General features: G+C 48.9%; 1 protein-coding gene across 1 annotated transcript in view; it reads left to right on the forward strand.

Annotated features, from left to right (window-relative positions):
• Positions 1-22,861, forward strand: part of FRAS1 (Fraser extracellular matrix complex subunit 1) — a 181,759-nt gene extending 158,898 nt beyond the window's left edge. The window contains exons 57-73 of the mRNA XM_014957844.1: positions 82-229; positions 1,161-1,366; positions 1,827-1,983; positions 2,837-3,037; positions 4,379-4,566; positions 4,748-5,023; positions 6,191-6,423; positions 6,787-6,947; positions 8,182-8,396; positions 9,813-9,963; positions 10,484-10,591; positions 10,769-10,928; positions 11,697-11,813; positions 12,468-12,634; positions 12,966-13,171; positions 14,313-14,459; positions 21,741-22,861. Of these exons, the coding sequence (XP_014813330.1) occupies positions 82-229; positions 1,161-1,366; positions 1,827-1,983; positions 2,837-3,037; positions 4,379-4,566; positions 4,748-5,023; positions 6,191-6,423; positions 6,787-6,947; positions 8,182-8,396; positions 9,813-9,963; positions 10,484-10,591; positions 10,769-10,928; positions 11,697-11,813; positions 12,468-12,634; positions 12,966-13,171; positions 14,313-14,459; positions 21,741-22,316 (3,417 nt within the window). The 3' untranslated portion in view covers positions 22,317-22,861. The remainder of the gene's footprint in view (positions 1-81; positions 230-1,160; positions 1,367-1,826; positions 1,984-2,836; positions 3,038-4,378; positions 4,567-4,747; positions 5,024-6,190; positions 6,424-6,786; positions 6,948-8,181; positions 8,397-9,812; positions 9,964-10,483; positions 10,592-10,768; positions 10,929-11,696; positions 11,814-12,467; positions 12,635-12,965; positions 13,172-14,312; positions 14,460-21,740) is intronic.
• Positions 22,862-23,427: the final 566 nt, after the last annotated feature.

The raw sequence follows: 23,427 nt of genomic DNA on the forward strand, positions 1-23,427 counted from the left end.
TACGTTAGACGCTCAGATGTGAGTGCCAGGAGGGAGGAAAGCTTTGCATCTCTAAAAGGAGGACTTCTGCTTTCCTTCTAGTTCTGCACTCTGACAATCCTGGATGATGCACAGTACCCGGTGATAGAAGGGCTGGAGACATTTGTTGTTTATCTCAGCTCACCCCATGGAGCTGAGCTGACAAAACCGTTCCAAGCAGTCGTGGCCATTAATGACATCTTCCAAGATGGTAAGTTGTCCGTGGCAGCTCTATCTGGTCCATCCTAGCCTCTTCCTTAACACTTCCATACAGAAGGAGGCTAGTCCAAGTTAGGTTGTTTCTAGGCTGGATTTAGCCTATTTTCCTAGGATCCTCCCATTCCATTTGGCTGCCCCTTTTCTTTCCATGCTTCACTGTCCATAAGAGCTTGGAGTCTTCACAAGTGCAGAACAAATTTTTCTGTAGTGTTCCCTCACTGTCAGGCATGCTTTACCTCCCTGCTCAGAGCTCAGTCCTTGTTTCATGCTTTCTGTGACCTAAAGTCCCCCTTACTATGTGAGAAAGTCTCACTGCATGTTTACTTTCTCTTGTGTTTTAATGTCTGTCGTGTTTGCTTGCCTAAGGAAAGCACACACTGTATGAGCTAACTTTGCAGTAGTCTATAATCATTTCTGCCTTTATATCTTTTGTTGAGGTCTGCCCTCTTTGCTGCAAGTCATTTGTTCTGTGTCTGTCTACAGACAGAAGGATAATGCTTTGAGACGTAGCATCCATTTCAGGACTGGGTCCTGGTACAATCCCTTCCTGACATGCCCTGCAAACACACAAGCCCTGTACTGCCAGCCCTGTATTGTTCTCCAGCACATTGCAGCAGCACCAAAATGATAGGGAAGGAATAAGATTCATCAGCTCTTGGAGTTAGGTGACTGAGAGGTGACGGGGAGAAATGCCTTCTTTCTGAAGTGCTGCAGGATCTGCTGATCCTGTAGAGGGTTGATGGCAATAACGGTCACTTGTTTGTTTGAAACAAATCCTGTATTGAGGCATAGTGAAGCTGCTGTTTTATTGTCTGGCTGTCAGACTCCATGCAGTAGTTCTCCCACGACGTATGTGCCTCGGTTATCTCCTGTGTCTCTGTGGAGCTTTGATACCTCTTGACTCCTTTTATTACCTCCTGCAGTACCAAGCATGCAGTTCACCAAGGATACATACACGGTGAAGGAGAAGGAGGGTACTCTGCACATCCCCATCTTCCGCACCGGCGACCTGAGCTACGAGTCCTCTGTCAGGTGCTACACCCAGAGCCAGACGGCAGAGGTCATGGAGGACTTTGCAGAGAGGAGGAACGCAGAGGAGTCTCGCATCACTTTCTTGAAAGGGGAGAAGGTGAGCTGAACCTGGCTTATAGGGAGTATGAAGAACTGTTGGTGAGAGAGGTTCAGATCTCCTCCTTGGCTCTGCATTGTCAGAGGGAGCTGACAGAGGCTGTCCAAACTGATTTCATAGTATGCTTAAAGTCACAAAATCTTCTGCTCCCAGAAATACGACATGACTCTGGAGGGGTTGTTTGTTTCATGATAAAACTGGTTAAAATATGAAACACAAATCCTCTGTGTCAGTAGGACTCAGGATTATTGTAGCAGAGAGCTGTTGGTTTGTGGAAGTAGATGTGCCTCATTGTGTAACTGTGTGGTTTGTCCACGCTGAAGTAGCAGTCTTAAAAGTAGAAGTATTTCTTCCAGGATTGACAGTACTCAGGCCGTACTAGTGAAATACAGTGAGACCTTTAAATGGCTCCATCGGATTTATGAACGTTTGCTGTTTTCACCTGCTTACTTGGCTTTAGGTGAAGAACTGCAGTGTTTCTATCAGTGACGACTCTGCCTTTGAACCAGAAGAGCAGTTCCAGGTCTATCTTGGTAGCCCACTTGGAAACCATTGGAGTGGAGCAAGGATTGGGAAGATAGACATGGCAACTGTAACTGTGACCAATGACGAGGATGGTAAGCGAGGATGCTCAGCAAGTTGTAGTGTAGGATGCAGTTCCAAGGTAGTCAGCATAGTCTCATCAACAGTTTGCAGTTTAATTGAATGCTTTCAATCACATGGTCATAGCTCTGTGTGCAGGTCACTGATGTGATTGCTTTGTGCACTCACTGCACTGGTTTTAAGGAAGGGATTTAATAACAGTGGCTTGAACCCACCGTTTGTCCCATTTCCCATTCCCCTGGAGTTGCTGTGCTTCCCCTGGGAGATGTTGCTTTCCCTCCACAGTGTCACAGCCTGGAGAGATCTGTGGGGAAGAAGGGATATGCCATCATAGAATCATAGAGAAGTTTGGGTTGAAAGGGACCATTAAAGGCCATCTAGTCCACCCCCCCTGCAATGAGCAAGGACATCTTCAACTAGACCAGGTTGCTCAGAGCTCCATCCAACCTGACCTGGAATGTTTCCAGGGATGGGGCGTTGACCACCTCTCTGGGCAACCTGAGCCAGTGTTTCAGCACCCTCATTGTAAAAAAATTCTTCCTTTTATCTAGTCTACATCTGCCCTCTTTTAATTTAAAACCATTACCCCTTGTCCTGTCAGAACAGGCAGAGTATGGGAGAATCATTTGCCTTCCTCTGTAGCCCAATACATGTGTTGGGCTTTGCCCCACTCTTACCCTAATTCATGTCCAACCCTTACAGCTATGTTTTTGGTCCCTGCTTTGAGGAGCCCCTTGCTCTGAAGATGTGTGGGTAGAGTCTAAAAGGAGCTGAGCTTAGCTTGCCTCCATTGCTGAATGCCCTTCACCTGTAAACAGTCAGCTGGTGTGCAAACCTGGGGCTTTTTCTTCACTGCTGTTTCTTTAGCACCCACCATTGAGTTTGAAGAAGCTGCGTACCAAGTGCGGGAGCCGCCTGGCCCGGAGGGTGTTGCTGTTATAAATGTCAAGGTGGTCCGGAGAGGGGATCAGAACAGGACCTCGAAAGTCCGCTGTAGCACCCGCGATGGCTCAGCTCAGGCCGGAGTGGATTACTATCCCAAGAGTCGAATGCTCAAATTCAGCCCAGGTAAAGGGTCCTTGGAGGGAAGGTTAGAGGTGGTGGCATTTTGTGTATATCAGAAAGGAACATATTTGGGAGATTTGGAAAAAGCCACTTTTCGCATTAGGTTTAGAACACAACGCAAGTCTAATGGTGAAGTGAAGTGCATTAGCTGTAAGAAGGCATAATATACCCTTAGATTTGGGGGTTTAGTTTTGATTTGAGGTTTGATCTTGGGCTCATTATGGTCTTTGTGGGAGGAAACACCCGTGCAGTTCTTCAGCGTGTTACAGATGGGGTGCAAGACTTTTCCCCTCTCTTTGCGTGATACCTGTCCCTTCCCCTCTCCCCTTCTGGTTGCCTAATCATTTTCAGTGCAAACACACTGGGGTTCTGAGCACCAGCCCTCTCTGCTCAATAAGCAGAGTGCCACACTGCTGCCCAAGCAGGGGGGCAAAGAAAAGGAGGAGGGAATGAAATCCCAGAGGTGGTGAGCTCTTTACTGAGGAGACTGTAAGTACCTAAGTAGACAGAAAGGTGGTTGAGACTTTCTGCTCCCTGGAATTAATGTCACTTGAAAAAAATGGGAAGGCCATGCTAAATCTTGCCATGTTTTCTCTTGTGTGCAACATTTCACCCCTTCACAATGCCCCACTGGATGAGAAGGATCTGGGGTTTGGTTTGTTTGGTTTTGTTTTTTTTTTTCCTGTTCTTTTGGTAATGTATTTTAAATAGAACATTTACTGTGTGTCTTTTTTAAAGTGTGACTTTTCTGGGCTGTAGCCTTGCACTCTGCTATGACTATTATTTTTTATGCAAAAAGACTGAACTCTTAAATGAAGGGTGGTCAGAACAGAGAAAGAAGAGCTAGCCCCTGGCATGCGAGGGTAGAGTGGTCTTCAGAAGGTATAACGCTCAGCAGATACCTTTCAGGATCTACTGCAACAGCTTAGACCATGTTGCTAGACCAAGAAGCCCTTACCAAACAGTTCTGCATACTGCTTTGAGAGAGAGCAGGGATGCTCACAGCAGGTGTGGGGATGTACTTTGAATCAAAGATTTGTACTACAGACAGCTAATACAAGACGGGCATTAGTAATCCTAAGATGGCATCTGCTAGTAAATCTATCACCTGATCAATTGGATCAGTTGTCATAGCTGGAGTTTTATGTATAGAGTAGACATCTGTGTGGACAGGACTAAATTATTAGTAGCAATGAGCAGAAATAAAATTTATAATGCGTGTTTTATCATATTGATTAAGTAGTCATAGCCTGGCCCAGCTGTGCAGTTTTTTTATGAGAACTTCAGAGCAGTATCTGATGATGAATCGAGTTCTCTCTGTTTCTCTTGCATTTCCTCTCACAGGTGTGAACCATATCATGTTTAAGGTGGAGATCATGTCCAATGAAGACCGGGAGTGGCATGAGTCCTTTTCTCTGGTCCTGGGTCCAGATGATCCAGTGGAAGCTGTTCTTGGAGATACCAGCACTGCAATAGTGACTATTTTGGATCAGGAGGCAGCAGGGAGCCTGATTCTGCCAGCATCTCCCGTAGTAAGTTGCCCGTTGCAATGGATGTGATTTAGTACCCTTCAAGACTGAAAACCTCAGTGAGGCTTCTGAAATAAAATTAAGAGCTGCAATGATGTAGCAGGCTTGGAGTGTGTGGGAAGGATTGCCTTTTCTTCCTCTCCCCTCAGCCCCAGGTGAATGCTGCCGTCCTGTATCCATACAGGTCGTCACCCTGGCTGATTACGACCGGGTGGAAGAAGTGACCAAGGAGGGTGCTAAGAAATCCCCTTCCCCAGGCTATCCGCTCATCTGTGTCACTCCTTGTGACCCTCACTTCCCCAAGTACACGGTCATGAAGGAGCGCTGCAGCGAGGCTGGCATCAACCAGTCTTCAATACAGTTCAGCTGGGAAGTGGCAACACCCACAGATGGGAATGGAGCCAGGTCACCTTTCGAAACCATCACTGACAACACACCATTCACTAGCGTCAACCATAAGGTATGTCACAAGGTACCAGCATGGTGAAGCCACAAGAGCATGTGGCATAAGAAGGGCAGCTCGGTCTCTGTACTGGGTGATCACTCACACATGAAATTTGGTTGCGTTCCTGCAGCTGAAAATGGTCTGTGTGATTACTCACATGTGAAATTTGGTTGCGTTCCTGCAGCTGAAAAGTCACACACCTGAAAAAGTGGCTGTGCCTGAATAAGGTCTCAGCGTGCTGATGTGACCTGTGTTACCAGGGTTTGGCTGTGTGACTGTCTGCTTTCCTTCTGTCCTGCTCAGGCTGCAGGAAGGGCATGGCTTAAGTTATGAACTGCTCTCCCCTCAGGCACTCTTTTTGCTGCATTGCTCCCTGTGTGGCCTGAGATTTCTCTGTCCCTGGACTGCTTACGTCCTGCCCTACAAAAAGAATTTCTGTTTTCTTCTGGGGGCTTTTCCCGGGTGCTCCCAACTGGGATGTCCCAGCTCTCCTCAGGCACCCAGGTGTGTTTCTAGACCATGCCTACACAGGCATGAGTCTGAGACATTTTTAGTGGGTAGCGCGCTCTTTAGTTACACAGTGTTTAAAACGTAAAATCTCCTTAGATTTGGGAATTGGCATAACACATATGGGTGGTGCTTTGGGGATTTTTTTTTTCTTTCGGCCTCAGAAAATTTAGCACTGTTCTTCACGGAGCCTGCTAAAAGCACCATTTCTGTTGACGTGGGAAGCAGCTGTGAGCACTCAGACACTTCAGTAAATCCCTGGTGGCAGGAGACAGATGGAGCCTGGCAGATTATAACAGCTCAGGGCCCCCCTTCCCCTCCCTGCAGTGTGTGGGCAGAGTTTGGAAGCTGTAAAGCACCCAACATACTCGAGCATTTACTCCAGCACAGGTAGCAAGAGGCCAACCACATCTGCATGCCCAAGTGTCCAAGCAAACATTGGCACACACACGCTCCTTGTTTGTGTGTGCCTTGGCTCCGTTCTGGCTCAGAACACCAGGATAAAGTGATTTTGTGCACAGCCAGAGGTTGCAATGCTGGCATCTAACCCATGTGCATGTTTCTCCCTCCTTGTTCCCTGCAGGCTGGCTCAAAACACCAGGATGAAGTGATTTTGTGGGTTGCAATGCTGGCATCTAACCCACGTGCATGTTTCTCCCTCCTTGTTCCCTGCAGGTGCTGGACAGCATTTACTTCAGCCGGCGGTTCCATGTGCGCTGTGTGGCCAAGGCTGTGGACAAGGCTGGCCATGTGGGGACCCCCTTGAGAAGCAACGTGGTTACCATAGGCACAGACAGTGCCATTTGTCACACTCCTGTGGTCGCAGGGACAGCCCGAGGCTTCCAGGCACAGTCATTCATTGCCACTCTGAAGTACTTGGATGTCAAGCACAAGGAGCATCCCAACAGGTACGAGCCTGGAGAAGGGGAGAGTGCAGTCCTTCACCAGGCTCCCTGGGGTTAGAGAGCTGGCTTGGGCCAGGAGGAGAATGTGTACCTGAAACCACATACCTCCATGCACTGTGCTCTCTTGAACAGCATAGGGTGCTCAGGGTAGTGCTCCCGCTCTCTTCCTCGCACCCTGCTCTGCTGAGGGGGTGCCCTTCCCCTCAAGAAATTGGAGCTGGTAGGACAGCTTAAGGAGAAGATGTGTAGATGGGGAAATCCAGCTGAAACCAAACATGGGGCTGTTGTGGGGTATGGGCTAATGGTGAGGCTCCTGTGACTGCCAGGGCTGCTTTTTTCTGCTGTCTCATCCACTGTTTGTTCCAGAATTCACATCTCGGTGCAGATCCCCCATCAGGATGGTATGCTGCCCCTCATCTCCACCCTGCCGCTGCACAATCTGCATTTCCTTCTCTCCGAGTCTATCTACAGGCACCAGCACGTCTGCTCAAACCTGGTCACCATCAGAGACCTCAGAGGCATCTCAGGTAGTCTTTAAAGCCAGCCTTTGCTTTCTGAACTTGAGGGGAGGGAGAAGCCAGTAAAGAAATCCCATCCACAAGAAGGGCCGTAAGGATGATCCAGAGAACTACAGGCCTGTCAGCCTGACCTCGGTGCCTGGTAAGATCATGGAGCAGATCATCCTGAGTGCCATCATGCAACACATGAGGGACACCCATGCGATCTGGCCCAGCCAGCACGGGTTCACAAGGGGCAGGTCCTGCTTGACAAACCTGATCTCCTTCTATGACAAAGTGACCCGCTTGCTGGATGAAGGAAAGGCTGTGGATGTTGTTTATCTGGACTTCAGCAAAGCCTTTGATACAGTCTCCCACAGTATCCTCCTGGAGAAACTGTCTGCCCATGGCTTGGATGGGAATACCCTCTGCTGGGTTAAAAACTGGCTGGAGGGACGGACCCAGAGAGTGGTGGTGAATGGAGCTAAATCCAGCTGGCGTCCAGTCACGAGTGGTGTCCCACAGGGCTCAGTACTGGGGCCACTTCTCTTTAACATCTTTATTCTGGGCCCTCTTGACATTATGTAAATAATAATTAATCTTCCTGTACTAACAGCAGTGAACAGAGTTGCCCTGTTGAAGGTGAGATGTGATGCATGAGACTGTTTGAAAGATAACGGGTTTAAGCAGCATTGCTCGGTGTGAGGAGGTTGTGGGTTCACACCGTGCTGCTGATTTTTCTGCTTTTCAAATCTGCATTTGAGATTTGATATCCATGCATTTAGAGAGGCATCCACAGGAAGTGGATCACTGTGCCTGTGTCACTGAGGTCTCCTGTATGGCAACAAGAAGCAGCAAAAGTGAATTCACTGGTGAAGTAAATGCCAGAGCCAAACAAAAAAGTCATTTTGTGTCTCTGTCACTTAGGGTAATGCGGTCCATGCTTGTTCCAGGGTGGCCATGGGGTGGTTGTGCTTTTTTCTGTTTACTTCATATTCAAGCTTTTCTGCATTTCTTAAAGCTAACTTCAGCCTTTCATAGGTAGGTTCTTATGTTTGTTTTTTAGGATTCTTACCCCATTCCTATAACATTTTTCCCTGTGTAAATTCAGTTTGACCTCTAGGATAATGGAGAGGAGCCCGTTAAGTCCCTAATATAATAAAAGTCACTGACGTGACTTGAGAGGGGAAATGGAACCTCAGTACTTGGCTTCAAGCTCTTTAAAATCTGGAGTGATCAGTGTCCTGATGTCTCTTAATCCTAGAGGCAGGGTTTCTGGATGAAGTGACCTACGACAGCATCATTCTCGGTCCTGGCTATGACCGCCCTTACCAGTTTGACCCCACCGTGAGAGAAGCGAAGACGATCCAGCTCTATAAACACCTTAACCTGAAGAGCTGCATTTGGACTTTTGATGCTTATTATGACATGACTGAATTAATCGATGTCTGCGGAGGCTCTGTCACTGCAGACTTCCAGGTGAGATGCTGTATCCAGAACTCTTCCACGTAGTACAGATCTTTCTCCATTCTTAGGCAAAGCTCCGCTTTGTGCTTGTGTGTGTTTGCCTCTCTGTACAACTGGAGCATGGCTTTTTCTCCCTTTTACTTGGAAAAGAACTATGCTTTGTGAAATGCACTCGATTAATTTATTTTCACTGGCATAACTTCAGATTTATTCTCTAAATCTTCAGAGCACCAGTAAAATATTTTTTCCTAAAATTTAAGGATGTACTGGAAATACAAAACATTCTTGGTTGTGCTCTATTCTGTTACAGTTTTGACTGTATTCTTAGCCAAATGAGCAAAAAACAAAGCAGAGGCACACCAGTTCATACTCTGCAGTGGAGTGAGGTCATGGGAATTTTTAAGTAATTTCTTAATTAACTGACTGTCAGACCAAAAGCCAAAAATGTTCTTCTATAAAATAGAGACTTTCACTACTAAATACGTCTCACTGCCCTCTCATGGATGGATTATACATGTACATCCTACTCAAGTGAATATCTCATCTATGTTAGATTCTTGTATTAAATTCCCAGTCAGGATGTTATGGCCAACATAATCTCTTTTAATTCCTGCTGGTCTGGAATACCTTGTAAACTTTCCTTTTATAGCTCCAGTTATTTGCACAAATCCAGAGAAAAGCTGTGTAAACTGAACAACTGTGTAATTTAGTACATGGAGACTGGCACCAACCAGTCTGGGATGTCTCTCTGAGCTCTCTCGGGGGCTTGCAGGGTGCAGCTGTGCTCTGCAGATAATAAATGGTGTATATATAGCCAGAGAGCTGTGGTATTTCGGATACTGTTAGGGCCAGTCAGTCCTGAGCAATTGCTTATAGCAGAATTGCATATTTTTAATTCATGGAATTGTAAACTGGAGTGGGGTTGAGGTTGAAGTTGTGACCACAGCTCCTTTTGTACCATGACACCAGTGTGCCTTAGCACTTACTCTTATTTAAAATGCAGGTTTGTCTAAAGTACCTACATGTAAAGGTAAAGAAAGTTTAGTCATCTCTGACTTCATTGTATGGGTTTTGCAGTGTATTAGGAGCTCCCTGTGCTTGCATACTTTTTTCCCCACAGTTCATTATTATTTTTCAAATGGCAGTCCAACAATAACTTTTTTGCAAATCAGCTAATTGTTTGCCAATAATGCTCAGCCTTTATGGAGCAATGCCATTCTATTGCTTTAGAAATACTTTGTCCCCCACATTCTTCTCCCTGTGTTTAGGACATCTGTGGTCCAGAACTCAAAAAGTCTTCTGTTGCGGGTACTCTGGCTTTTTTTCCCCATTTGCAGAGCAGGACACAAATGCAGTTGGTGCCATGAGTCTGGGCCGGTGTCTCTCCTTTGGAAGGTGTATAACCACCTTTTTGGGGTTTATTGGCAGGTACGGGACTCTGCTCAGTCCTTCTTAACAGTCCACGTCCCGCTCTATGTGTCCTACATTTACGTGACAGCGCCAAGAGGTTGGGCATCTCTTGAGCATCACACAGAGATGGAGTTCTCCTTTTTCTACGACACTGTTCTCTGGAGGACGGGTAGGTCCGAGGCATTTGAAGGGGTTTATTCTCGGGGTTTTTTCTTCTTTTTCTTAGTTTCTGCACTGCCACCGCAGTCCTGAGCACAGGCGTGCAGGCTGGGTCTGAGTGTGCCTGTGTTTGTGTAAGCTTAGCGAAGGGGCTGTCATTTCCCCCCACCCTCTCTCAGTTGTCACTGAGCCCCAGAAAGTGCTGCAGGCAAAGAGCTCTCTCTTCATCAGAGTCTCCACAGCCAGGCAGAGGTTTCTCCCCGTGGGATATTTGGAGTGATTTCTCCGACACTTTTCAGTGATTCTCCTGTGGGAGCTGCAGTCACATTCCTCAACCTCCTTAGGCTCTCACGGGTGGACTTTTTCCCATAGTATCCCTCAATCAGAGCTGACTCATTGGAGGATGATCCCAATTAAACCATGGCTTTTTGGAGCTCTCTCTGGAGCTATGTGGGGCTGACAGTGTCCATCTGAGGCCCGACGGTGCTGTGTGGCCTCCCCGGTGACTCTGTTCTTGCCGCGCTGTGCAGGGATTCAGACGGACAGCGTTCTCTCAGCCCGGCTGCAGATCATCAGGATCTACATCCGTGAGGACGGCCGGCTGGTCATCGAGTTCAAGACACAGGCCAAGTTCAGAGGTGAGAGCATTAGACCCCATAGAGGAAGAAATCAACGTACAAATACAGATTTGTTCTGAACACACAGGTAGCAGAACAAGCCCCTCTTTCCACAAGGAGTCCCTCTGTGCTGAGGTGTGCAGCGTGGGGTCTCCCTCGTACTGTGCCTGATCTGTCACCTCCTTATCCTCACCCCAGGGCTTTTCGTAATGGAGCACCACAGCCTCCCAGATGTCAAGTCTTTTTTAATGACTCCAGACCACCTGGGAGGGATCGAATTTGACCTGCAGCTGCTGTGGAGCGCTCAGACTTTCGACTCTCCCTACCAGCTCTGGAGGGCAACCAGCTCTTACAACAGGTGAGGATGGCGGGTTCAGCCACCTTCAGCAGCTTCCCACAGCACAATGTTCTTCAGCAATGAACATGCCCGTAGGTAGCAGCAGCAACGGAACAGTTTCAAATCCAGGCCTGAGAGTGCAGTCCCCGTTGTCCTTTCAGGACAGGAGGTCCTCCTCCAGGTGGTCAGGAGCCAGCCTTGCTCCAAGGGCTCAGAGCTGGAGCACGTAGGGGGCCACTCTCAGGGCTGAAAATGCTCCTCTACTGGTTGTGTGAGTAGAGGGAAAAATCAGTTCACCTCCTTGTAAATGCATTTTTCTAGCAATTAAGCCAGTGGGTAGGTAGATACCAAAGGTGATGATGCATTCAAGGTTGTTCTGCAGTCTGCAAGTTTAAAGCAGGATTTCATGACCACGACTGACTTAATCCCTAGTGCTGTGCTTGGTGGAGGTTGGGTATATTAAGATCTAGAAATATTTGGTTCACTTTTTTAAGAAATTCATTTTCATTATTAGTTCATTCTGTGACTGTATATTCTTATAGTCTGTGCTCCTTGCACAGGAGGGTCAAAATGACAGAGGGTCAAATTAAACACCACAGGTCAAATTTGTCCCTCCTGCAACTGCTGGAATAGGTGGACACGTCAGGGGTGAGGGAGGAGGTCCTGCCATGCACTTTGTCTTGCCTGCATACACCAAGTAGAAAATGGTGGACATTAGGCAAACACATCAGCTGGGGGAACAGCTTGGAGTCTCCTTTGGTGACCGCAGTGTCTCCTGTCTGTTCCCAGGAAGGACTACTCTGGAGAGTACACGATCTTTTTAATCCCCTGCACGGTGCAGCCCACGCAGCCGTGGGTAGAGCCTGGAGACAAGCCCCTGCCCTGCACGGCTCACGCTCCGGAGCGGTAAGGAGTCCCCATCGTCACGGCAGCAGGAGGGTTTCAGTCCGTTTGGGTTGTTTGGTCCCAGTAGGTGTGGGACATGCTACAACAGCAGCAGGAAGGGAAAAGGGGAGGGGAGGAACCTCCCCTTTAGCTCAGGGGTCCCCCCACCACTGAGACCATCCCCTTCAAGGTGGTGAAAGATTGCTGGTGGCACAGCAGGGTCTGTTACTCCTGAGCATGAGGCGGGTGTCTTTGCTTTTCTTTTAAAAAAAGAAACTTTTCTTAAAAAAAGTTGCCTTCATCTGTGTGTCTGCCTTTTCCTCTGTCATGTTTAGCGAGACTGTGGGCTCCCAGAAGAGGGGCTGCCCTGGGCTGTTGTACGTCTCAGCCAGAGGTTTTCAGCCTCAGGGCTGCAGAAGCCCGCGTGGCCTTCGGTTGTCCCCAGACAGAAGGAAGATCAGACCTGTTGGGAGGAAGCTTCAGCTGGTCATGCAGAGCCCTGCACCATTCCTGGAAACCTGGGGCAAGAAGTCATCGTGGGTTGGGTATCACTGTAGACTAGACTAGATGAGAAGTAGTGAAGCAGGAGGGAAGAAAGGTGAAGCAGACTGTGTAGGTAACTTCACGTGCATCCAAACTAAACCTCTTCTTTTTCCTTTCCTGTCCCAACTTTAGATTTTTGATCCCGATTGCCTTCCAGCAGACAAACCGCCCAGTTCCTGTTGTCTACTCCCTAAACACAGAGTTTCAGCTCTGTAACAACGAAAAGGTGTTTCTGATGGACCCTACCAAATCTGAAATGTCTCTGGCAGAAATGGATTACAAAGGGGCTTTCTCAAAGGGTAGGATATATTTTTTTTTTCTTTCCTGTTCTGCTTGTACCTCATGTTTCTGTCTTCACAACTTCCATTCCTTGGAAAGAGAAGGGTAAAGCCCAGGGTAGGCTTTGCCTCTTTTAGAGCAAGAAATGGCATTTTGAGCATGTTACAGCCCTGTAACAACATGACGAGACAAGAATGTGCTCTGGCACGGTATTTTGTCATCTGCACACACAAATCAAAGCCCTTCAAAACCCAGAGCCATGCGTAGTTTCGTGCACTTGGCTCCAACAATGGTTCTCCTGTTGAACTGGACAGGAATTTAACTTGACCATTTTCCTTCCAACCTCCTCAGGGCAAATCCTGTACGGCCGCGTCCTCTGGAACCCCGAGCAAAACCTAAATGCTGCTTACAAACTGCAGCTGGAAAAAGTCTATCTGTGCACGGGCAAGGATGGCTACGTGCCTTTCTTTGACCCAACAGGCACCGTCTATAACGAGGGGCCCCAGTATGGCTGTATTCAACCCAACAAGCACCTGAAACACCGGTTTCTCCTCTTGGTAAGTTTTCCATTGTGGACAAAACCACGGTTTCCAGTGCTGTGTGTGATCACATCCAGAGAAATCTGGTCTCAGCCTCTTGCTGACCCAACGACCTGGGAACTAAATGGCCTTTCAGCTTGTGGGGAGGGGTTGCAATATTGCTATTTCCCTGGTATTAGCTGTTTTAGTCCGCATGTTCTCACTTGCTCGACTGTCCCGGGTGACATAGCACTGTTGTTTTTCTGTTTGACTTCCCCAGGCACCCCCCAGCCCCCCAACATCCTGCAGAGTCTCTAGGCAGACCCTGCCACCCTCTGTGCAGCCACAGAAAACCAGAGCCAGAATCCAGCGTGGTGCCCCTGCTAATGCTTCCCTCATCTGGGAGGGGTCTGAAATATTTGCAAATGCTCTGCTTCTGCTTTCTGTTGCTTTTCCTTCCTGACTGACTACAAACAGATTCTGACTACAAAGGGATGAGAAGTGAAATGTGGATTTTTTGAAATATTGGGCAGACAGATGCCAACCATGAAGACAAGATCAGCATTTTTTTCAGTTTTTATCCATGAGTATTTCTTAGTCTAAGAAAACAAAAAGAAACCACAAATTAGGAAGAAAAAGAAGTACCAAACTCTTAAAATTTCCTGAGATCTCTATTTATACCCTGCCTTGGAATTGACAGGACTGGCACCATCTAAAGGGGGGTTTATTTACCAGTTATACCGATACTCTTCTTGTGTAAAATTAAGATAAGCTCCCGCTATGTGTTCAGCTCTTATTACATGCTTTGTAGTTAGCATTTGCCAGTGTCCTCGCTGGCAGCCCCGTTCACAGGATGAGGGTAATGTTAATGGTGTTAGTTTGGCACGTGTGCTTGAGCAAGCTGCTTAAGCTCTTCTCCTCATCTTCAGCTCTACAAAGCTAATATTGACACCATCAGTGCTAAAACAGTGTGAAGTGTCTACAAATCGTATAGGTCATAAATCTTTTCTACGCAGTAAGCTATGTGTTTAGAGAAATGTCCGTGCCCACGTGTAGGTGTGGAGATTGGGCATTTGGGTTTGATTTCGGCAGCAGTAGGTGGCTGCTTTTTAGTGACCTGGCTTCCCTTTGGAAAGGTGACAGCGTGCACTCCTCCTCCTAACACTTCTCTGATTTCCAGGACCGAAACCAGCCAGAAGTGACGGATAAGTATTTCCACGACGTGCCTTTCGATGCCCACTTTGCTTCCGAGCTGTCAGAGTTTCATTCGGTAAGCAGCATGCCCGGCGTCGATGGATTTACCCTCAAGGTGGATGCTCTCTACAAGGTAAGTACCAACGCATATCGGCAGCCCAAAACTCACTTCTCTGTCCAGGATGTCCCAAATACTTTGTGAATTGTAGGCTCTGGGCCAGACACTGCCTAGAGAAACCAAATTCATGCTAGGGTAGGTCTTGCAGCCTTCTGCAGTTTAATGGCAGCCCTCAGCCGATTTTTCTGATGGTCTCCGTGAAGCGAGGTGGCCTCACGTACAGGTGATGGCCTGCATTTGCAGATGGTGCTGTAGCAGCACTCTCCTTGATGTGCCTGGGTACATACACGAGGTGAGACAGCGGAGTCTCTGTGGGGCAGGTGAAGGGTGCCCTCCCTTCCGCTGAAGGGAGCTCAGAGCTCTCTGCTCCCCTTCCCAATTCCATGTTGGGGTTCCTCTGGTACGCAGAGGCTGGCGAGGACAAGACTTGGAGCGATTAATTTATTTTCACTGGCATAACTTCAGATTTATTCTCTAAATCTTCAGAGCACCAGTAAAATATTTTTTCCTAAAATTTAAGGATGTACTGGAAATACAAAACATTCTTGGTTGTGCTCTATTCTGTTACAGTTTTGACTGTATTCTTAGCCAAATGAGCAAAAAACAAAGCAGAAGCACACCAGTTCATACTCTGCAGTGGAGTGAGGTCATGGGAATTTTTAAGTAATTTCTTAATTAACTGACTGGCAGACCAAAAGCCAAAAATGTTCTTCTATAAAATAGAGGCTTTCACTACTAAATACGTCTCACTGCCCTCTCATGGATGGATTATACATGTACATCCTACTCAAGTGAATATCTCATCTATGTTAGATTCTTGTATTAAATTCCCAGTCAGGATGTTATGGCCAACATAATCTCTTTTAATTCCTGCCGGTCTGGAATACCTTGTAAACTTTCCTTTTATAGCTCCAATTATTTGCACAAATCCAGAGAAAAGCTGTGTAAACTGAACAACTGTGTAATTTAGTACATGGCGACTGGCACCAACCAGTCTGGGATGTCTCTCTGAGCTCTCTCGGGGGCTTGCAGGGTGCAGCTGTGCTCTGCAGATAATAAATGGTGTATATATAGCCAGAGAGCTGTGGTATTTCGGATACTGTTAGGGCCAGTCAGTCCTGAGCAATTGCTTATAGCAGAATTGCATATTTTTAATTCATGGAATTGTAAACTGGAGTGGGGTTGAGGTTGAAGTTGTGACCACAGCTCCTTTTGTACCATGACACCAGTGTGCCTTAGCACTTACTCTTATTTAAAATGCAGGTTTGTCTAAAGTACCTACACGTAAGGTAAAGAAAGTTTAGTCATCTCTGACTTCATTGTATGGGTTTTGCAGTGTATTAGGAGCTCCCTGTGCTTGCATACTTTTTTCCCCACAGTTCATTATTATTTTTCAAATGGCAGTCCAACAATAACTTTTTTGCAAATCAGCTAATTGTTTGCCAATAATGCTCAGCCTTTATGGAGCAATGCCATTCTATTGCTTTGGAAATACTTTGTCCCCCACATTCTTCTAGGGCATCCGTGGTCCAGAACTCGAAAAGTCTTCTGTTTTAGGTATTCTGGCTGTTTTTACCAATTTGCAGAGCAGGACACAAATGCAGTGGGTGCCGTGAGTCTAGGCCGGTGTCTCTCCTTTGGAAGGTGCATAACCGCCTTTTTGGGGTTTATTGGCAGGTACGGGACTCTGCTCAGTCCTTCTTAACAGTCCACGTCCCGCTCTATGTGTCCTACATTTACGTGACAGCGCCAAGAGGTTGGGCATCTCTTGAGCATCACACAGAGATGGAGTTCTCCTTTTTCTACGACACTGTTCTCTGGAGGACGGGTAGGTCCGAGGCATTTGAAGGGGTTTATTCTCGGGGTTTTTTCTTCTTTTTCTTAGTTTCTGCACTGCCACCGCAGTCCTGAGCACAGGCGTGCAGGCTGGGTCTGAGTGTGCCTGTGTTTGTGTAAGCTTAGCGAAGGGGCTGTCATTTCCCCCCACCCTCTCTCAGTTGTCACTGAGCCCCAGAAAGTGCTGCAGGCAAAGAGCTCTCTCTTCATCAGAGTCTCCACAGCCAGGCAGAGGTTTCTCCCCGTGGGATATTTGGAGTGATTTCTCCGACACTTTTCAGTGATTCTCCTGTGGGAGCTGCAGTCACATTCCTCAACCTCCTTAGGCTCTCACGGGTGGACTTTTTCCCATAGTATCCCTCAATCAGAGCTGACTCATTGGAGGATGATCCCAATTAAACCATGGCTTTTTGGAGCTCTCTCTGGAGCTATGTGGGGCTGACAGAGTCCATCTGAGGCCCGACGGTGCTGTGTGGCCTCCCCGGTGACTCTGTTCTTGCCGCGCTGTGCAGGGATTCAGACGGACAGCGTTCTCTCAGCCCGGCTGCAGATCATCAGGATCTACATCCGTGAGGACGGCCGGCTGGTCATCGAGTTCAAGACACAGGCCAAGTTCAGAGGTGAGAGCATTAGACCCCATAGAGGAAGAAATCAACGTACAAATACAGATTTGTTCTGAACACACAGGTAGCAGAACAAGCCCCTCTTTCCACAAGGAGTCCCTCTGTGCTGAGGTGTGCAGCGTGGGGTCTCCCTCGTACTGTGCCTGATCTGTCACCTCCTTATCCTCACCCCAGGGCTTTTCGTAATGGAGCACCACAGCCTCCCAGATGTCAAGTCTTTTTTAATGACTCCAGACCACCTGGGAGGGATCGAATTTGACCTGCAGCTGCTGTGGAGCGCTCAGACTTTCGACTCTCCCTACCAGCTCTGGAGGGCAACCAGCTCTTACAACAGGTGAGGATGGCGGGTTCAGCCACCTTCAGCAGCTTCCCACAGCACAATGTTCTTCAGCAATGAACATGCCCGTAGGTAGCAGCAGCAACGGAACAGTTTCAAATCCAGGCCTGAGAGTGCAGTCCCCGTTGTCCTTTCAGGACAGGAGGTCCTCCTCCAGGTGGTCAGGAGCCAGCCTTGCTCCAAGGGCTCAGAGCTGGAGCACGTAGGGGGCCACTCTCAGGGCTGAAAATGCTCCTCTACTGGTTGTGTGAGTAGAGGGAAAAATCAGTTCACCTCCTTGTAAATGCATTTTTCTAGCAATTAAGCCAGTGGGTAGGTAGATACCAAAGGTGATGATGCATTCAAGGTTGTTCTGCAGTCTGCAAGTTTAAAGCAGGATTTCATGACCACGACTGACTTAATCCCTAGTGCTGTGCTTGGTGGAGGTTGGGTATATTAAGATCTAGAAATATTTGGTTCACTTTTTTAAGAAATTCATTTTCATTATTAGTTCATTCTGTGACTGTATATTCTTATAGTCTGTGCTCCTTGCACAGGAGGGTCAAAATGACAGAGGGTCAAATTAAACACCACAGGTCAAATTTGTCCCTCCTGCAACTGCTGGAATAGGTGGACACGTCAGGGGTGAGGGAGGAGGTCCTGCCATGCACTTTGTCTTGCCTGCATACACCAAGTAGAAAATGGTGGACATTAGGCAAACACATCAGCTGGGGGAACAGCTTGGAGTCTCCTTTGGTGACCGCAGTGTCTCCTGTCTGTTCCCAGGAAGGACTACTCTGGAGAGTACACGATCTTTTTAATCCCCTGCACGGTGCAGCCCACGCAGCCGTGGGTAGAGCCTGGAGACAAGCCCCTGCCCTGCACGGCTCACGCTCCGGAGCGGTAAGGAGTCCCCATCGTCACGGCAGCAGGAGGGTTTCAGTCCGTTTGGGTTGTTTGGTCCCAGTAGGTGTGGGACATGCTACAACAGCAGCAGGAAGGGAAAAGGGGAGGGGAGGAACCTCCCCTTTAGCTCAGGGGTCCCCCCACCACTGAGACCATCCCCTTCAAGGTGGTGAAAGATTGCTGGTGGCACAGCAGGGTCTGTTACTCCTGAGCATGAGGCGGGTGTCTTTGCTTTTCTTTTAAAAAAAGAAACTTTTCTTAAAAAAAGTTGCCTTCATCTGTGTGTCTGCCTTTTCCTCTGTCATGTTTAGCGAGACTGTGGGCTCCCAGAAGAGGGGCTGCCCTGGGCTGTTGTACGTCTCAGCCAGAGGTTTTCAGCCTCAGGGCTGCAGAAGCCCGCGTGGCCTTCGGTTGTCCCCAGACAGAAGGAAGATCAGACCTGTTGGGAGGAAGCTTCAGCTGGTCATGCAGAGCCCTGCACCATTCCTGGAAACCTGGGGCAAGAAGTCATCGTGGGTTGGGTATCACTGTAGACTAGACTAGATGAGAAGTAGTGAAGCAGGAGGGAAGAAAGGTGAAGCAGACTGTGTAGGTAACTTCACGTGCATCCAAACTAAACCTCTTCTTTTTCCTTTCCTGTCCCAACTTTAGATTTTTGATCCCGATTGCCTTCCAGCAGACAAACCGCCCAGTTCCTGTTGTCTACTCCCTAAACACAGAGTTTCAGCTCTGTAACAACGAAAAGGTGTTTCTGATGGACCCTACCAAATCTGAAATGTCTCTGGCAGAAATGGATTACAAAGGGGCTTTCTCAAAGGGTAGGATATATTTTTTTTTTCTTTCCTGTTCTGCTTGTACCTCATGTTTCTGTCTTCACAACTTCCATTCCTTGGAAAGAGAAGGGTAAAGCCCAGGGTAGGCTTTGCCTCTTTTAGAGCAAGAAATGGCATTTTGAGCATGTTACAGCCCTGTAACAACATGACGAGACAAGAATGTGCTCTGGCATGGTATTTTGTCATCTGCACACACAAATCAAAGCCCTTCAAAACCCAGAGCCATGCGTAGTTTCGTGCACTTGGCTCCAACAATGGTTCTCCTGTTGAACTGGACAGGAATTTAACTTGACCATTTTCCTTCCAACCTCCTCAGGGCAAATCCTGTACGGCCGCGTCCTCTGGAACCCCGAGCAAAACCTAAATGCTGCTTACAAACTGCAGCTGGAAAAAGTCTATCTGTGCACGGGCAAGGATGGCTACGTGCCTTTCTTTGACCCAACAGGCACCGTCTATAACGAGGGGCCCCAGTATGGCTGTATTCAACCCAACAAGCACCTGAAACACCGGTTTCTCCTCTTGGTAAGTTTTCCATTGTGGACAAAACCACGGTTTCCAGTGCTGTGTGTGATCACATCCAGAGAAATCTGGTCTCAGCCTCTTGCTGACCCAACGACCTGGGAACTAAATGGCCTTTCAGCTTGTGGGGAGGGGTTGCAATATTGCTATTTCCCTGGTATTAGCTGTTTTAGTCCGCATGTTCTCACTTGCTCGACTGTCCCGGGTGACATAGCACTGTTGTTTTTCTGTTTGACTTCCCCAGGCACCCCCCAGCCCCCCAACATCCTGCAGAGTCTCTAGGCAGACCCTGCCACCCTCTGTGCAGCCACAGAAAACCAGAGCCAGAATCCAGCGTGGTGCCCCTGCTAATGCTTCCCTCATCTGGGAGGGGTCTGAAATATTTGCAAATGCTCTGCTTCTGCTTTCTGTTGCTTTTCCTTCCTGACTGACTACAAACAGATTCTGACTACAAAGGGATGAGAAGTGAAATGTGGATTTTTTGAAATATTGGGCAGACAGATGCCAACCATGAAGACAAGATCAGCATTTTTTTCAGTTTTTATCCATGAGTATTTCTTAGTCTAAGAAAACAAAAAGAAACCACAAATTAGGAAGAAAAAGAAGTACCAAACTCTTAAAATTTCCTGAGATCTCTATTTATACCCTGCCTTGGAATTGACAGGACTGGCACCATCTAAAGGGGGGTTTATTTACCAGTTATACCGATACTCTTCTTGTGTAAAATTAAGATAAGCTCCCGCTATGTGTTCAGCTCTTATTACATGCTTTGTAGTTAGCATTTGCCAGTGTCCTCGCTGGCAGCCCCGTTCACAGGATGAGGGTAATGTTAATGGTGTTAGTTTGGCACGTGTGCTTGAGCAAGCTGCTTAAGCTCTTCTCCTCATCTTCAGCTCTACAAAGCTAATATTGACACCATCAGTGCTAAAACAGTGTGAAGTGTCTACAAATCGTATAGGTCATAAATCTTTTCTACGCAGTAAGCTATGTGTTTAGAGAAATGTCCGTGCCCACGTGTAGGTGTGGAGATTGGGCATTTGGGTTTGATTTCGGCAGCAGTAGGTGGCTGCTTTTTAGTGACCTGGCTTCCCTTTGGAAAGGTGACAGCGTGCACTCCTCCTCCTAACACTTCTCTGATTTCCAGGACCGAAACCAGCCAGAAGTGACGGATAAGTATTTCCACGACGTGCCTTTCGATGCCCACTTTGCTTCCGAGCTGTCAGAGTTTCATTCGGTAAGCAGCATGCCCGGCGTCGATGGATTTACCCTCAAGGTGGATGCTCTCTACAAGGTAAGTACCAACGCATATCGGCAGCCCAAAACTCACTTCTCTGTCCAGGATGTCCCAAATACTTTGTGAATTGTAGGCTCTGGGCCAGACACTGCCTAGAGAAACCAAATTCATGCTAGGGTAGGTCTTGCAGCCTTCTGCAGTTTAATGGCAGCCCTCAGCCGATTTTTCTGATGGTCTCCGTGAAGCGAGGTGGCCTCACGTACAGGTGATGGCCTGCATTTGCAGATGGTGCTGTAGCAGCACTCTCCTTGATGTGCCTGGGTACATACACGAGGTGAGACAGCGGAGTCTCTGTGGGGCAGGTGAAGGGTGCCCTCCCTTCCGCTGAAGGGAGCTCAGAGCTCTCTGCTCCCCTTCCCAATTCCATGTTGGGGTTCCTCTGGTACGCAGAGGCTGGCGAGGACAAGACTTGGAGGAGCAGAGCAGATCGTGGCAGAAAGAGGAGAGACACAGAGGAAGCTCTCAGTTGAGGGCAGAATTTTATATCCTGGTTTCTGGGCTTTTTTTGTCCCTCCCCCACGAGACCCTCTTCGTAACTCAGTGACCTCTTTTTGCATAAGGGCCTTCTTTGCATAAGGGGCATGGCTGGAATTGTACCGTAAATTAACAGCAGAGCCAGTTAAGAAGCAAACTCCAGCACAGAACATGGAGATAAGGAATTTATTCTGGTGATTAAGCTGCTTTTTTTCCAAAGCATTCAGGAAAGAAGCTCTTTAAAAACATATTATTAATGTACCAGCAGTAATTATTGCAGTTGCCAAAGACAAGACAGCAAGACTAATCACCTCACTGGGTGATAAATATTATTGGGGGTGCTCATAAAAACACACTGAGCTTTTTTGTTGCTATTTGCACAAGTCAAGAAACGGGATCAAAAAACGCAGCCGGCTCTGCCTTTGGTTAAGGAAATGGGTTGATCTAAAAGCTGTAGTTAAAATTTCTTGTGTGCTTCTCTCCCCATTCTTGAAGGTGGAGGCTGGCCACCAGTGGTACCTTCAGGTCATCTATGTGATTGGCCCGGAGAGCATGGCAGGGCCCCGCATCCAGCGATCCCTCGCTCGCCGCTGGAGACGGGACTTGGTGGATGGGGACGGGAGGCTGATGCTGGACGACTCCTTAATCTACGACAACGAAGGCGACCAGATGAAGAACGGCACCAACATGAAGTCGCTGATCTTGGAGCGGGAGGAAGCGGCCGTGGCAGCCTCCTTGTCTCAAACGGGGGCTTCCCTGGGGAGCGCCTTCGCCGCCCTCGCCCTGCTGCTGCTGGTGCTGTCGGGAATTTGCCTCCTCACCCGGAGGTGTGGGAAGCTGCGGAGGAAGCGGGAGGCTGCCAGGGCCACCCCAGAGGAGCATCCCCTGAACACCAAGGTGGAGGTGCCCAGGGGAGCGGGGAGGGCCCTGGACAGCCGGTACTGCACCGTCCGGAACGTTAATATCTTGAGGGAAACGGGGGGTGTCGGTGAGGGAAAAGGCAGGAAGGTGAAGCAGGTGAACTTGGAAGTCAAGGTCCACAGCAATTTGCACGACGGAACAGAAGTCTAATGGAGCACGTGCGCTTCGGTGTGGGAAACGCTTTTATATAAATTGTAAAAAGAAAAAAAAAATCAAAAAAAGAAAAGCTAAAAAATGTTATGCTGGTATTTTTATACTCTGGGGAGTGCTGTCGGTCACCTTGGTGCTGCTGGAGCCAGGAGATGGGGGGCTCTCCATCCGTGCCTCCACTGTGCTCCTAAAGCTCAGCCTCTGCCGCTGCCCGCAGTGGCCTGGGGCAGCGTGGGGACACCATCGACCTCCCTGGCAAGGACAGGGAGAGCCACAGGGACCCTCCAGTCCCAAGACGAGGGGCCAGTTCCCCACCTCACCGGGGGATAAAGTGAGAAAATCGACATCTCCGTGTTCTGCACCCGGGGCGAGTGGCTGTGCTTAAAATGGGGCAAAACCCTCTGGAAAACCGTAATACCGGACCTGATGCCAGGTGTCTGGGGAATGGGAGGGTCACAGCGGGGCGGTGGGGAACACGATTGTCACGGGAAAAGGTGTTAATTGTCCCATGTCAATTAAGAGTAAAGTTTGACTATTGCCCGCGACTGGGGTGTCCTTTCCCTGCGCCTCCAGCCGCGTTCTGCTCCCCGGTGGGGCGCGGGGCGGGTGGGAACCCCACGGGAGGACGGTGTCGGGTCTTCTCACCACCGAAATTCGCCGGTGGCCCCGGGGTGACAGAGGGCTCGGGGCTCCGCACCCCCCGCCCGCGACGCCCGCCGCGCTCCCCGGTCCCCGTCCGGGGGTGTTGCTGCATTACCGCCAAAAGGCCACCAGATGGCGCTGCGCCGGACGATGCCGCGCTGTGTCCGCCAGAGGGCGCCACCCCGAGCGCGGGGGTGCCCTGCCCTGTGGCCCCGCGCCCGCCAGGGGGCGCCGCCGGGTGGGGCCGGAGCTCTGGGGGCGCCGCCCCCCGCAGGTGATCCTCGTTAGGCCGCGCCCCTAATGAGGCCGCCCCCGCCCTCACGTGCCTCGGCGGCGCAGGTGCGCTGTGACCCACCCGAGGCTTCAAAACCCCCGTCCGGCCGCAAGGGGGCGCAGCGCCTGCGGGGAGGGACGACGAGTGCGGCCGGAGCTCTGGGAGTGACGCCCCCCGCAGGTGATCCTCGTTAGG

The sequence above is a fragment of the Calidris pugnax genome, unplaced genomic scaffold (assembly GCF_001431845.1).
Source record: "Calidris pugnax isolate Ruff unplaced genomic scaffold, ASM143184v1 scaffold349, whole genome shotgun sequence".
Taxonomy (NCBI): domain Eukaryota; kingdom Metazoa; phylum Chordata; class Aves; order Charadriiformes; family Scolopacidae; genus Calidris; species Calidris pugnax.